This window comes from Scyliorhinus canicula, chromosome 21, assembly GCF_902713615.1.
Source record: "Scyliorhinus canicula chromosome 21, sScyCan1.1, whole genome shotgun sequence".
In the NCBI taxonomy this organism is placed as follows: domain Eukaryota; kingdom Metazoa; phylum Chordata; class Chondrichthyes; order Carcharhiniformes; family Scyliorhinidae; genus Scyliorhinus; species Scyliorhinus canicula.
Window position 1 is genome coordinate 15,326,471 of NC_052166.1, and position 13,731 is coordinate 15,340,201.

The following is a 13,731-nucleotide window of genomic DNA, read 5'->3' on the forward strand; positions in this document are numbered from 1 at the left end:
GGAGGGAAAATCCTATGAGGAAAGGCTGATGGACTTGAGGTTGTTTTCGTTAGATAGAAGAAGGTTAAGAGGTGACTTAATAGAGGCATACAAAATGTTCAGAGGGTTAGATAGGGTGGACAGTGAGAACCTTCTCCTGCGGATGGAGGTGGCTAGCACGAGGGGACATAGCCTTAAATTGAGGGGTAATAGATATAGGACAGAGGTCAGAGGTGGGTTTTTTACGCAAAGAGTGGTGAGGCTGTGGAATGCCCTACCTGCTAGAGTAGTGAACTCGCCAACATTGAGGGCATTAAAAAGTTTATTGGATAAGCATATGGATGATAATGGCATAGTGTAGGTTAGATGGCCTTTAGTTTTTGGACTTCCCATGTCGGTGCAACATCGAGGGCCGAAGGGCCTGTACTGCGCTGTATCGTTCTATGTTCTATGTTCTATAATCTTGTTTTCTTGGGCAGCACGGTAGCACAGATGGCTAGGACTGTGGTTACACAATGCCAGGATCCCAAGTTCGATTCCCCGCTGGGTCACTGTCTGTGCGGAGTCTGCACGTTCTCCCTGTGTCTGCGTGGGTTTCCTCCGGGTGCTCCAGTTTCCTCCCACAGTCCAAAGATGTGCAGGTTAGGTGGATTGGCCATGATAAATTGCCCTTCGTGTCCAAAATGTTAGGAGGGGTTATTGGGGTTGCAGGTTTAGGATGGACGTGAGGGTTTAAGTGGGTCGGTGCAGACTCGATGGGCTGAATGGCCTCCTTCTGCACTGTATGTTCGATGTTCTATGTTCTATACTATTGTGCCCTCCATTGGGACTAATGAGTATCACTCAAGCTGACACCCTCTGCCAAACATTCCCCCAGCACTCAGACATCAACGTTGCCAGAACCTGGATTGTAATCAGTCCCTTTCAACGTTGCCAGAACCTGGATTGTAATCAGTCCCTTTCAACGTTGCCAGAACCTGGATTGTAATCAGTCTCTTTCAACGTTGCCAGAACCTGGATTGTAATCAGTCCCTATTCAAAAGGGCCTGTCGAACTGGTTAAGCAGTGAAACCCAAGGCAGGGCAGGAGAACATGGGCAGCATGGTAGCACAGTGGTTCGCACTGTTGCTTCACAGCTCCAGTGCCCAGGTTCGATTTCCAACTTGGGTCACTGTCTGTGCGGAGTCTGGACGTTCTCCACGTGTCTGCGGGGGTTCCCTCCGGGTGCTCCAGTTTCCTCCCACAGTCCAAAGACGTGCAGGTTAGGTGGATTGGCCGTGCTAAATTGCCCTCAGTGTTCAAAAAGGTTAGTTGGGGTTACTGGGTTACAGGGATGGGGTGAAGGTATGGGCTTAAGTGGGGTGCTCTGTCCAAGGGCCGGTGCTGACTCGATCGGCCGAATACCCTCCTGCACTGTACATTTTATGATTCTATGATTCCATGAATATGTTGGCAAAGCTGACCTCTCCTTGCAGGAACACTGAGCCTCAAGGTGCTACAGCAAGGCCAGAATGAGGAGCTTCTGTGGACCAGGACAGGAACACATGGAAATGAATGGAGGCGTGGATTTCACACCATTCCACCCCAGAACAAGCACTTCCAAGTAATGTATCAAACTCGAGTTCTTAACAATCACAGAATAGCATGCAGGACAAGGTACACTGTACGAGGGTCAGTACTGAGGGAGTGCTGCACTGTCAGAGGGTCAGTACTGAGGGAGCGCTGCACTGTCAGAGGGTCTGTACTGAGGGAGCACTGCACTGTCAGAGGGTCAGTACTGAGGGAGTGCCGCACTGTCAGAGGGTCAGTACTGAGGGAGCGCTGCACTGTCAGAGGGTCTGTACTGAGGGAGCACTGCACTGTCAGAGGGTCAGTACTGAGGGAGTGCCGCACTGTCAGAAGGTCAGTACTGAGGGAGTGCTGCACTGTCAGAGGGTCAGTACTGAGGGAGTGCCGCACTGTCAGAGGGTCAGTACTGAGGGAATGCTGTACTATCGGAGGGTCAGTACTGAGGGAGTGCTGCACTGTCAGAGGGTCAGTACTGAGGGAGTGCTGCACTGTCAGAAGGTCAGTACTGAGGGAGTGCTGCACTGTCAGAGGGTCAGTACTGAGGGAGTGCTGCACTGTCAGAGGGTCAGTACTGAGGGAGTGCTGCACTGTCAGAGGGTCAGGACTGAGGGAATGCTGCACTGTCAGAGGGTCAGTACTGAGGGAGTGCCGCATTGTCAGAGGGTCAGTAATGAGGGAGCACTGCCATGTCAGAGGGTCAGTACTGAGGGAGTGCTGCACTGTCAGAGGGTCAGTACTGAGGGAGTGCTGCACTGTCAGAGGGTCAGTACTGAGGGAGTGCTGCACTGTCAGAGGGTCAGTACCGAGAGAGTGCTGCACTGTCAGAGGGTTAGTACTGAGGGAGTGCTGCACTGTCAGAGGGTCAGTACTGAGGGAGTGCTGCACTGTCAGAGGGTCAGTACTGAGGGAGTGCTGCACCATCAGACGGTCAGTGCTGAGGGAGAGCTGCACTGTCAGAGGGTCAGTGCTGAAGGAGTGCTGCACTGTCAGAGGGTCAGTACTGAGGGAGCACTGCCATGTCAGAGGGTCAGTACTGAGGGTGTGTGGCACTGTCAGAGGGTCAGTACTGAGGGAGTGCTGCACTGTCAGAGGGTCAGTACTGAGGGAGTGCCGCATTGTCAGAGGGTCAGTAATGAGGGAGCACTGCACTGTCAGAGGGTCAGTACTGAGGGAGTGCTGCACTGTCAGAGGGTCAGTACTGAGGGAGTGCTGCACCATCAGACGGTCAGTGCTGAGGGAGAGCTGCACTGTCAGAGGGTCAGTGCTGAAGGAGTACTGCACTGTCAGAGGGTCAGTACTGAGGGTGTGTGGCACTGTCAGAGGGTCAGTACTGAGGGAGTGCTGCACTGTCCGAGGGTCAGTACTGAGGCAGTGCCGCATTGTCAGAAGGTCAGTAATGAGGGAGCACTGCAATGTCAGAGGGTCAGTACTGAGGGAATGCTGCACTGTCAGAGGGTCAGTACTGAGGGAGAGCTGCACTGTCAGAGGGTCAGTACTGAGGGAGAGCTGCACTGTCAGAGGGTCAGTACTGAGGGAGAGCTGCACTGTCAGAGGGTCAGTGCTGAAGGAGTGCTGCACTGTCAGAGGGTCAGTACTGAGGGAGTGCTGCACTGTCAGAAGGTCAGTAATGAGGGAGTGCTGCACCGTCAGACGGTCAGTACTGAGGGAGAGCTGCACTGTCAGACGGTCAGTGCTGAGGGAGAGCTGCACTGTCAGAGGGTCAGTACTGAGGGAGAGCTGCACTGTCAGACGGTCAGTGCTGAAGGAGTGCTGCACTGTCAGAGGGTCAGTACTGAGGGAGTGCCGCATTGTCAGAGGGGCAGTAATGAGGGAGCACTGCCATGTCAGAGGGTCAGTACTGAGGGAGTGCTGCACTGTCAGAGGGTCAGTACTGAGGGAGTGCTGCACTGTCAGAGGGTCAGTACTGAGGGAGTGCTGCACCATCAGACGGTCAGTGCTGAGGGAGAGCTGCACTGTCAGAGGGTCAGTGCTGAAGGAGTGCTGCACTGTCAGAGGGTCAGTACTGAGGGTGTGTGGCACTGTCAGAGGGTCAGTACTGAGGGAGTGCTGCACTGTCCGAGGGTCAGTACTGAGGCAGTGCCGCATTGTCAGAGGGTCAGTAATGAGGGAGCACTGCAATGTCAGAGGGTCAGTACTGAGGGAGAGCTGCACTGTCAGAGGGTCAGTACTGAGGGAGAGCTGCACTGTCAGAGGGTCAGTACTGAGGGAGAGCTGCACTGTCAGAGGGTCAGTACTGAGGGAGAGCTGCACTGTCAGAGGGTCAGTGCTGAAGGAGTGCTGCACTGTCAGAGGGTCAGTACTGAGGGAGTGCTGCACTGTCAGAAGGTCAGTAATGAGGGTGTGTGGCACTGTCAGAGGGTCAGTACTGAGGGAGTGCTGCACTGTCCGAGGGTCAGTACTGAGGGAGTGCCGCATTGTCAGAGGGTCAGTAATGAGGGAGCACTGCAATGTCAGAGGGTCAGTACTGAGGGAATGCTGCACTGTCAGAGGGACAGTACTGAGGGAGTGCTGCACTGTCAGAGGGTCAGTGCTGAAGGAGTGCTGCACTGTCAGAGGGTCAGTACTGACGTTGTGTGGCACTGTCAGAGGGTCAGTACTGAGGGAGTGCTGCACTGTCCGAGGGTCAGTACTGAGGGAGTGCCGCATTGTCAGAGGGTCAGTAATGAGGGAGTGCTGCACTGTCAGAGAGACAGTACTGAGGGAGAGCTGCACTGTCAGAGGGTCAGTACTGAGGGAGAGCTGCACTGTCAGAGGGTCAGTACTGAGGGAGAGCTGCACTGTCAGAGGGTCAGTGCTGAAGGAGTGCTGCACTGTCAGAGGGTCAGTACTGAGGGAGTGCTGCACTGTCAGAAGGTCAGTAATGAGGGAGTGCTGCACCGTCAGACGGTCAGTACTGAGGGAGAGCTGCACTGTCAGACGGTCAGTGCTGAGGGAGAGCTGCACTGTCAGAGGGTCAGTGCTGAAGGTGCTGCACTGTCAGAGGGTCAGTACTGAGGGTGTGTGGCACTGTCAGAGGGTCAGTACTGAGGGAGTGCTGCACTGTTAGAGGGTCAGTACTGAGGGAGTGCCGCATTGTCAGAGGGTCAGTAATGAGGGAGCACTGCCATGTCAGAGGGTCAGTACTGAGGGAGTGCTGCACTGTCAGAGGGTCAGTACTGAGGGAGTGCTGCACTGTCAGAGGGTCAGTACTGAGGGAGTGCTGCACCATCAGACGGTCAGTGCTGAGGGAGAGCTGCACTGTCAGAGGGTCAGTGCTGAAGGAGTGCTGCACTGTCAGAGGGTCAGTACTGAGGGTGTGTGGCACTGTCAGAGGGTCAGTACTGAGGGAGTGCTGCACTGTCCGAGGGTCAGTACTGAGGCAGTGCCGCATTGTCAGAGGGTCAGTAATGAGGGAGCACTGCAATGTCAGAGGGTCAGTACTGAGGGAATGCTGCACTGTCAGAGGGTCAGTACTGAGGGAGAGCTGCACTGTCAGAGGGTCAGTACTGAGGGAGAGCTGCACTGTCAGAGGGTCAGTACTGAGGGAGAGCTGCACTGTCAGAGGGTCAGTGCTGAAGGAGTGCTGCACTGTCAGAGGGTCAGTACTGAGGGAGTGCTGCACTGTCAGAAGGTCAGTAATGAGGGTGTGTGGCACTGTCAGAGGGTCAGTACTGAGGGAGTGCTGCACTGTCCGAGGGTCAGTACTGAGGGAGTGCCGCATTGTCAGAGGGTCAGTAATGAGGGAGCACTGCAATGTCAGAGGGTCAGTACTGAGGGAATGCTGCACTGTCAGAGGGACAGTACTGAGGGAGTGCTGCACTGTCAGAGGGTCAGTGCTGAAGGAGTGCTGCACTGTCAGAGGGTCAGTACTGACGTTGTGTGGCACTGTCAGAGGGTCAGTACTGAGGGAGTGCTGCACTGTCCGAGGGTCAGTACTGAGGGAGTGCCGCATTGTCAGAGGGTCAGTAATGAGGGAGCACTGCAATGTCAGAGGGTCAGTACTGAGGGAATGCCGCACTGTCAGAGGGTCAGTACTGATTGATGCTGCACTGTCAGAGGGTCAGTACTGAGGGAGAGCTGCACTGTCAGAGGGTCAGTACTGAGGGAGTGCTGCACTGTCAGAGGGTCAGTACTGAGGGAGTGCTGCACTGTCAGAGGGTCAGTACTGAGAGAGTGCTGCACTGTCAGAGGGTCAGTACTGAGGGAGTGCCGCACTGTCAGAGGGTCAGTACTGAGAGAGTGCTGCACCATCAGAGGGTCAGTACTGAGGGAGTGCTGCACTGTCAGAGGGTCGATACTGAGGGAGCACTGCACTGTCAGAGGGACAGTACTGAGGGAGTGCTGCACTGTCAGATGGTCAGTACTGAGGGAGTGCTGCACTGTCAGAGGGTCAGTACTGAGGGAGTGCTGCACCGTCAGAGGGTCGATACTGAGAGAGTGTTGCACTGTCAGAGGGTCTGTACTGAGGGAGTGCCGCACTGTCAGAGGGTCAGTACTGAGGGAGTGCTGCACTGTCAGAGGGTCAGTACTGAGGGAGTGCTGCACTGTCAGAGGGTCAGTACTGAGGGAGTGTTGCACTGTCAGAGGGTCTGTACTGAGGGATAATCTTTGATTCAATGAGGGTCTGAGTGTACACACCATTGACCATGATCATTCATATTAATCTTTGGTACCTCATGATCTCTGGAACTGAAGCTAAATCTCCCAATTGTTGCAGCTGATATTTGAAGCCACTTTGATAAGCAGTACTGGAGATATCTCGATCGATGATGTGAATGTTGTGGGAGGTGAATGTGAAGCTCAGGGAATGTGCTCCTTCGAAGCGAATAGCTGTCAGTACACATCAACAGGGATGCAGAGGTGGGAGCGGCTGCCTGGAGACCCAAAGAACAGCTCCAACCGGCCCATTACTGACCATACGACAGAGACCACTCACGGTGAGGACACACTGCTCTGGGAGACATCCTCATTCTTCCATTCGAGCGCTTCTATTTGCTATTTTGATCAAAGTTTGGAGCAGAAACAAAGGTACAGAGGCTCACACACTGTCCTTTCACACGCTGGGACAGTGGGTCACACACTGTCCTTTCACACTATGGGACAATGGGTCTCACACTGTCCTTTCACACTGTGGGTCAGTGGGTCACACACTGTCCTTTCACACTATGGGTCAGTGGGTCTCACACTGTCCTTTCACACTCTGGGTCAGTGGGTCACACACTGTCCTTTCACACTATGGGTCAGTGGGTCTCACACTGTCCTTTCACACTGTGGGTCAGTGGGTCACACACTGTCCTTTCACACTATGGGTCAGTGGGTCTCACACTGTCCTTTCACACTCTGGGACAGTGGGTCACACACTGTCCTTTCACACTATGGGTCAGTGGGTCTCACACTGTCCTTTCACACTCTGGGACAGTGGGTCTCACACTGTCCTTTCACACTATGGGTCAGTGGGTCTCACACTGTCCTTTCACACTATGGGTCAGTGGGTCTCACACTGTCCTTTCACACTCTGGGTCAGTGGGTCACACACTGTCCTTTCACACTCTGGGACAGTGGGTCACACACTGTCCTTTCACACTCTGGCACAGTGAGTCTGACTTCGGGGGGGTTTAAACTAATTTGTCAGGGGGAGATGGGAAAACGAGCTTTAGTCCAGAAACCAGTGTTGAGAGTAGTGAGGTAGTGAGGAGGGTATCAAGGTCGCAGGAGTGTACCAGTAGACAGAAAGGTGGGTTGAAGTGTGTCTACTTCAGTGCAACGAACATCCGAAATAAGGTAGGTGAACTTGGAGCGTGGATTAGTACTTGGGACTACGATGTTATGGCCATTACGGAGACGTGGTTAGAACAGGGATAGGAATGGTTGTTGGACGTGCCGGGGTATAGATGTTTCAGTCAGATTAGGGAAGGTGGTAAAAGAGGTGGAGGAGTAGTATTGTTAATCAAGGATAGTTTAACGGCTGCAGAAAGGCAGTTCGAAGGGGATCTGCCTACTGTGGTAATATGGGTTGAAGTTAGAAATAGGAAAGGAGCGGTCACGTTGTTAGGAGTTTTCTGTAGGCCCCCAGAATAGAGATGTGGAGGAAGAAATTGCAAAACAGATTATGGATAGGTGTGGAGGTCACAGGGTAGTTGTCATGGGTGACTTCAACTTTCCAAATATTGATTGGAACCTCTGTTGGTCGAACAGTTCGGATGGGGCAGTTTTTGTACAGTTTGTGCAGGAGGGTTTCCTGACAAGGAGAGGGGCCATGTTTTTGAGGATGAGAGTGTGATACAGGCAGGTAGGCTTGAGGAGGTAGATGTTCTGAGGAAGGATGTATTAGCAATTTTGAAAAACCTTAGAGTTGACAAGTCCCCTGGGCCAGATGGGATATATCCAAGGATTCTTTGGGAGGCAAGGGACGAGATTGCAGAGCCTTTGGCTTTGATCTTTGGGTCCTCACTGTCCACGGGGAAGAATGCCAGAGGACTGGAGAGTGGTGAATGTTGTTCCTCTGTTCAAGAAAGGGAATAGGAATGACCCTGGTAATTATAGGCCTGTTAGTCTTACTTCGATGGTCGGGAAGTTAATAGAAAAGGTCCTGAAGGATAGGATTTATGACCATTTGGAAAGATGCAGCTTAATCCGGGATAGTCAACACGGATTTGTGAAGGGTAAGTCTTGCCTCACAAATTTGATTGAATTCTTTGAGGAGGTAACTAAGTGTGGATGAAGGTAGAGCAGTTGATATCGTATACATGGATTTTAGTAAGGCGTTTGATAAAGTTCCCCATGGTCGGCTTATGAAGAACGTAAGGAGGTGTGGGATAGAGGGAAATTTGGCCAATTGGATAAGTAACTGGCTATCACATAGAAGACAGAGGGTGGTGGTGGATGGAAAATTTTCAGACTGGAGACCAGTTACCAGCGGTGTACCACAGGGATCAGTGCTGGGTCCTCTGCTATTTGTGATTTTTATCAATGACTTGGAGGAGGGGGCTGAAAGGTGGGTCAGTAAATTTGCTGATGACACCAAGTTGGTGGAGTAGTGGATGAGGTGGAGGGCTGTTGTAGGCTGAAAAGAGACATTGATAGGATGCAGAGCTGGGCTGAAAAGTGGCAGATGGAGTTTAACCCTGATAAGTGTGAGACGATTCATTTTGGTGGAAAAAATTTGAATGCGGATTACAGGGTCAACAGCAGGGTTCTGAGGAATGTGGAGGAACAGAGAGATCTTGGGGTTCATGTTCACAGATCTCTGAAGGTTGCCACTCAAGTGGATAGAGCCGTGGAGAAGGCCTATAGTATGCTAGCGTTTATTAACAGGGGGCTTGAGTTTAAGAGCCGCGGGGTTATGCTGCAACTGTACATGACCCTGGTGAGACCACATTTGGAGTATTGTGTGCAGTTCTGGTCACCTCATTATAGGAAGGATGTGGAAGCATTGGAAAGGGTGCAAAGGAGATTTACCAGGATGCTGCCTGGTTTGCAGGATAGGTCTTATGAGGAAAGATTGAGGGAGCTAGGGCTTTTCTCTTTGCAGTGGAGGAGGATGAGAGGCGGCTTAATAGAGGTTTATAAGATGATGAAGGGGATAGATAAAGTTGACGTTCAGAGACTATTTCCTCGGGTGGATGTAGCTGTTACAAGGGGGCATAACTATAAGATTCAGGGTGGGAGATATAGGAGGGATGTCCGAAGTAGGTTCTTTACTCAGAGAGTGGTTAGGGTGTGGAATGGACTGCCTGCTGTGATAGTGGAGTCGGACACTTTAGGAACTTTCAAGCGGTTATTGGATAGGCACATGGAGCACACCAGAATGACAGGGAGTGGGATAGCTTGATCTTGGTTTCGGACAATGCTCGGTACAACATCGAGGGCCGAAAGTGCGCTGTACTGTTCTATGTTCTACACTGTCCTTTCACACTCTGGGACAGTGGGTCACACAGTGCCCTTTCACACTCTGGGACAGTGGCTCTCACACTGTCCTTTCACACTCTGGGACAGTGGGTCACACAGTGTCCTTTCACACTCTGGGACAGTGGGTCACACACTGTCCTTTCACACTCTGGGACAGTGGGTCACACACTGTCCTTTCACACTCTGGGACAGTGGGTCACACAGTGTCCTTTCACACTCTGGGACAGTGGGTCACACACTGCCCTTTCACACTCTGGGACAGTGGGTCACACACTGTCCTTTCACACTCTGGGACAGTGGGTCACACACTGCCCTTTCACACTCTGGGACAGTGGGTCACACAGTGTCCTTTCACACTCTGGGACAGTGGGTCACACAGTGTCCTTTGATACAGTTTTTGATAAATAAGACATCACGCAGGTTCAGGTCTTTGGCTCATGGTGTTTTTATCTCCTGTTTCCAGGACACTTCATGGTTGCTGATACCAGTCTTGGGGTTCTTCCAATAAACCAGGCACTGATAATGTTTTCTCCGGTCCAGGATTTAAGTGATACTGGAGTTTGTCTGCAATTCTGGTTCCAGATGAATGGCGAGATTCCAGGTAACCGCTCCGACTGAGCCCTGACCTGCACTGTGACCTCTCCAAATGCAAACATAGCCAATCACTGCTTCGTGTTTCAGCTTGGGCTGTTCTCTACTGGGCAGCGCCCAGTGCTCTGGACCCTGGATCATTCCAGAGTTATCATCAAGGTCCTTCCTTGGGGTTCCAATTGGATCAGAGAGCGTTCTGATCCTGGATCAGCTATTGACCAAACTGCATGCTCCTGTTAAGTTCTGCTGACCGTGTGTAGCAATGATGGTAATCACAGAAGGTCCAATTTTAAACCACCCCCACACAAAGGAAGTGGGTAAGAGGGCAGTTACAATGGCTGCAGCATCTTATCCAACTGGTCCCATGGGATAATCAGGTCAGCTGAGCAGACGCGTTATTCGGACACACCATGCTGGCAGGGCCCTTCTCAAAACATACTGTTCAGTTATCATCATGCCCCCGCAGTAACGTTAACCCCTGGCCCATGTGGGAAGCCATTGTCCCTCTGTAACCATCGAGTGGGGAGAGGTAGCGGGACCAGGGAGCCCCAGATTAGGTCAGTTATGTAATTCTAATTTATTTTGTGGCAGTGGTCAGTGCCACTCCACCAGGAGGCCTTTTCTGACTCTGACTGTCCATACCATGACTCAGATTCCTACCTTGACCCCCCTCCCAGCTCTGCATCCAGCCCAAGAGAGTAGCTGAGCCCCCGGACGGAGGTTGGACATTAGGGTTCCTGACCTTCCTGCCACCCAGAATCGCACTCATGCACTCTTGCCCACTCCTACTGTTGCCTGGTTTGGACAGCTGGACGACATTCAGATTGTCATTAGCCTCACTCAGCAGAGAGCCACATAGTCTGCTCTGTAACCCACCTACAACTCCATCCCTCTGGTGGGTGCAGGAGCGTGAGGCTGGGAGTGGGGCTGAAGGAGGTGAGGCAAAGGAGTGGAGTGCTGGAGGGTGGGAGTGAGGTGGGTGGGATGGGAGAATTTTATAAAGAGGTGGGAGTGACAGGTGATCATGTGATGGAACTTCCAGGATACCATCCAATCAGAGTAGGTTGAACGGACATCGCGCGACAATCGCCAGGCAGGAATGTTCCCTTCCAGTCGGGGAACACTTCAGCAGTCAAGGGCATTCAGCCTCTGATCTCCGGGTAAGCGTTCTCCAAGGCCGTCTTCAGGACACGCGACAACGCAGAATTGCCGAGCAAAAACTTATAGCCAAGTTCCGCACACATGAGTGCGGCCTCAACCGGGACCTGGGATTCATGTTGCATTACATTCATCCCCCACCATCTGGCCTGGGCTTGCAAAATCCTACCAACTGTCCTGGATTGAGACAATTCACACCTCTTTAATCTGGGGTTACCCCTATCTCGGGATCTGTGAAGACATGATTGCCTGCTAATGCTTGCATTCTAAGCATTGTCTGGCATCTTTGACTTTGTCTATATATATATATATATATATATATATGTTTCTGGAACATACATCTTCATTCACCTGAGGAAGGAGCAGTGCTCCGAAAGCTAGTGTTTGAAACAAACCTGTTGGACTTTAACCTAGTGTTGTAAGACTTCTTACTCTACTACTCTCTAATGAAGATCTCTCTCTCGTGCTCTCTTTGATGAAGATCTCTCTCTCTCCTGCTCCCTCTGATGAAGATCTCTGTGCTCTCTCTGATGAAGATCTCTCTCATGCTCTCTCAGATGAAGATCTCTCTCTCTCTCTCTCTCTCTCTCTCTCACTCCTGCTCCCTCTGATGAAGATCTCCTTTGTGCTCTCTCTGATCAAGATCTCTCTCTAGTGTTCTCTCTAATGAAGATCTCTCCCTCGTGCTCTCTCTGATGAAGATCTCTCTCTCTCTCTCCTTCTCCCTCTGATGAAGATCTCCTCTGCTCTCTCTGATGAAGATCTCTCTCTAGTGTTCTCTCTAATGAAGATTTCTCTCTCTTGTGCTCTCTAAGATGAAGATCTCTCTCTCTCTCTCTCTCTCTCTCTCTCTCCTGCTCCCTCTGATGAAGGAGCAGTGCTCCGAAGGCTAGTGTTTGAAACAAACCTGTTGGACTTCAACCTGGTGTTGTAAGACTTCTTACTCTACTACTCTCTAATGAAGATCTCTCTCTCGTGCTCTCTTTGATGAAGATCTCTCTCTCGCTCTCTCTCTCTCTCTCTCTCTCCTGCTCCCTCTGATGAAGGAGCAGTGCTCCGAAGGCTAGTGTTTGAAACAAACCTGTTGGACTTCAACCTGGTGTTGTAAGACTTCTTACTCTACTACTCTCTAATGAAGATCTCTCTCTCGTGCTCCCTCTGATGAAGATCTGTCTCCAATGCTCTGGCTAACGAAGATCTCTCTCTAGTGCTCTCTCTAATAAAGATCTCTCTCTCTCTCTCCATGTGCTCCCTCTGATGAAGATCTCTCTCTAGTGCTCCCTCTAATAAAGATCTCTCTCTCTTGTGCTCTCTAGTGTTCTCTCTAATGAAGATCTCTCTCTCGTGCTCTCTCTGATGAAGATCGCTCTCTCTCTCCTGCTCCCTCTGATGAAGATCTCCTCTGCTCTCTCTGATGAAGATCTCTCTCTAGTGTTCTCTCTAATGAAGATCTCTCTCTCTCTCTCTCTCGTGCTCTCTCTGATGAAGATCACTCTCTCTCTCTCTCCTGCTCCCTCTGATGAAGATCTCCTCTGCTCTCTCTGATGAAGATCTCTCTCTAGTGCTCTCTCTAATGAAAATTTCTCTCTCTCGTGCTCTCTCAGATGAAGATCTCTCTCTCTCTCTCTCTCTTGCTCCCTTTGATGAAGGATCAGTGCTCCAAAAGCTAGTATTTGAAACAAACCTGTTGGACTTTAACCTGGTGTTGTAAGACTTCTTACTCTACTACTCTCTAATGAAGATCTCTCTCTCGTGCTCTCTTTGATGACGATCTCTCTCTCTCTCCTGCTCCCTCTGATGAAGATCTCTCTCTAGAGCTCTGTTTAATGAAGATCTCTCTCTAGTGTTCTCTCTAATGATGATCTCTCTCTCTCGTGTTCTCTCTAATGAAGATCTCTCTCTCTCGTGCTCTCTCTAATGAAGATCTCTCTCTCTCTTCTGCTCCCTCTGATGAAGATCTCTCTCTCCAGTGCTCTCTCTGATGAAGATCTCTCTCTAGTGCTCTCTCTAATGAAGATCTCTCTCTCTCTCTTGTGCTCCCTCTGATGAAGATCTCTCTTGTGATCTCTCTAATTAAGATCACTCTCTCTCTCTCTCTCTCTTGTGCTGTCTCTGATGAAGAGCCCTCTCTAGTGCTCTCTCTAATGAAGATCTCTCTCTAGTGTTCTCTCTAATGAAAATCTCTCTCTCTCGAGTGCTCTCTCTAATGAAGATCTCTCTCCCTCTCTTTTGTGCTCCCTCTGATGAAGATCTCACTCTAGTGCTCTCTCCAATGAAGATCTCTCCCTTATAGGTCGGTTAGCCTGACTTCGGTCATTGGTAAGATTTTAGAGTCTGTTATTAATGATGAGATCGCGATGCACTTGAAAGTGCATGGTAAAATAGGACTGAGTCAGCACGGCTTTGTCAAAATGAGGTAATGTCTGACAAATCAGGGCAGCACGGTGGCCTAGTGGTTAGCATAACCGCCTCACGGCGCTGAGGTCCCAGGTTCGATCCCGGCTCTGGGTCACTGTCTGTGTGGAG

General features: G+C 51.1%; 1 protein-coding gene across 2 annotated transcripts in view; it reads left to right on the forward strand.

Moving 5' to 3' along the window:
* mamdc4 (MAM domain containing 4) overlaps window positions 1–13,731 on the forward strand; it is a 119,296-nt gene that overhangs the window by 12,660 nt on the left and 92,905 nt on the right. For both annotated transcript variants that reach the window (XR_005458551.1, XM_038782582.1), the window contains exons 4-6: window positions 1,455–1,582; window positions 6,266–6,485; window positions 9,920–10,057. Coding sequence is in view for 1 of the 2 variants with exons in the window: in XM_038782582.1 (XP_038638510.1) it covers window positions 1,455–1,582; window positions 6,266–6,485; window positions 9,920–10,057 (486 nt within the window). In the remaining variant the exon portion in view is untranslated. The remainder of the gene's footprint in view (window positions 1–1,454; window positions 1,583–6,265; window positions 6,486–9,919; window positions 10,058–13,731) is intronic.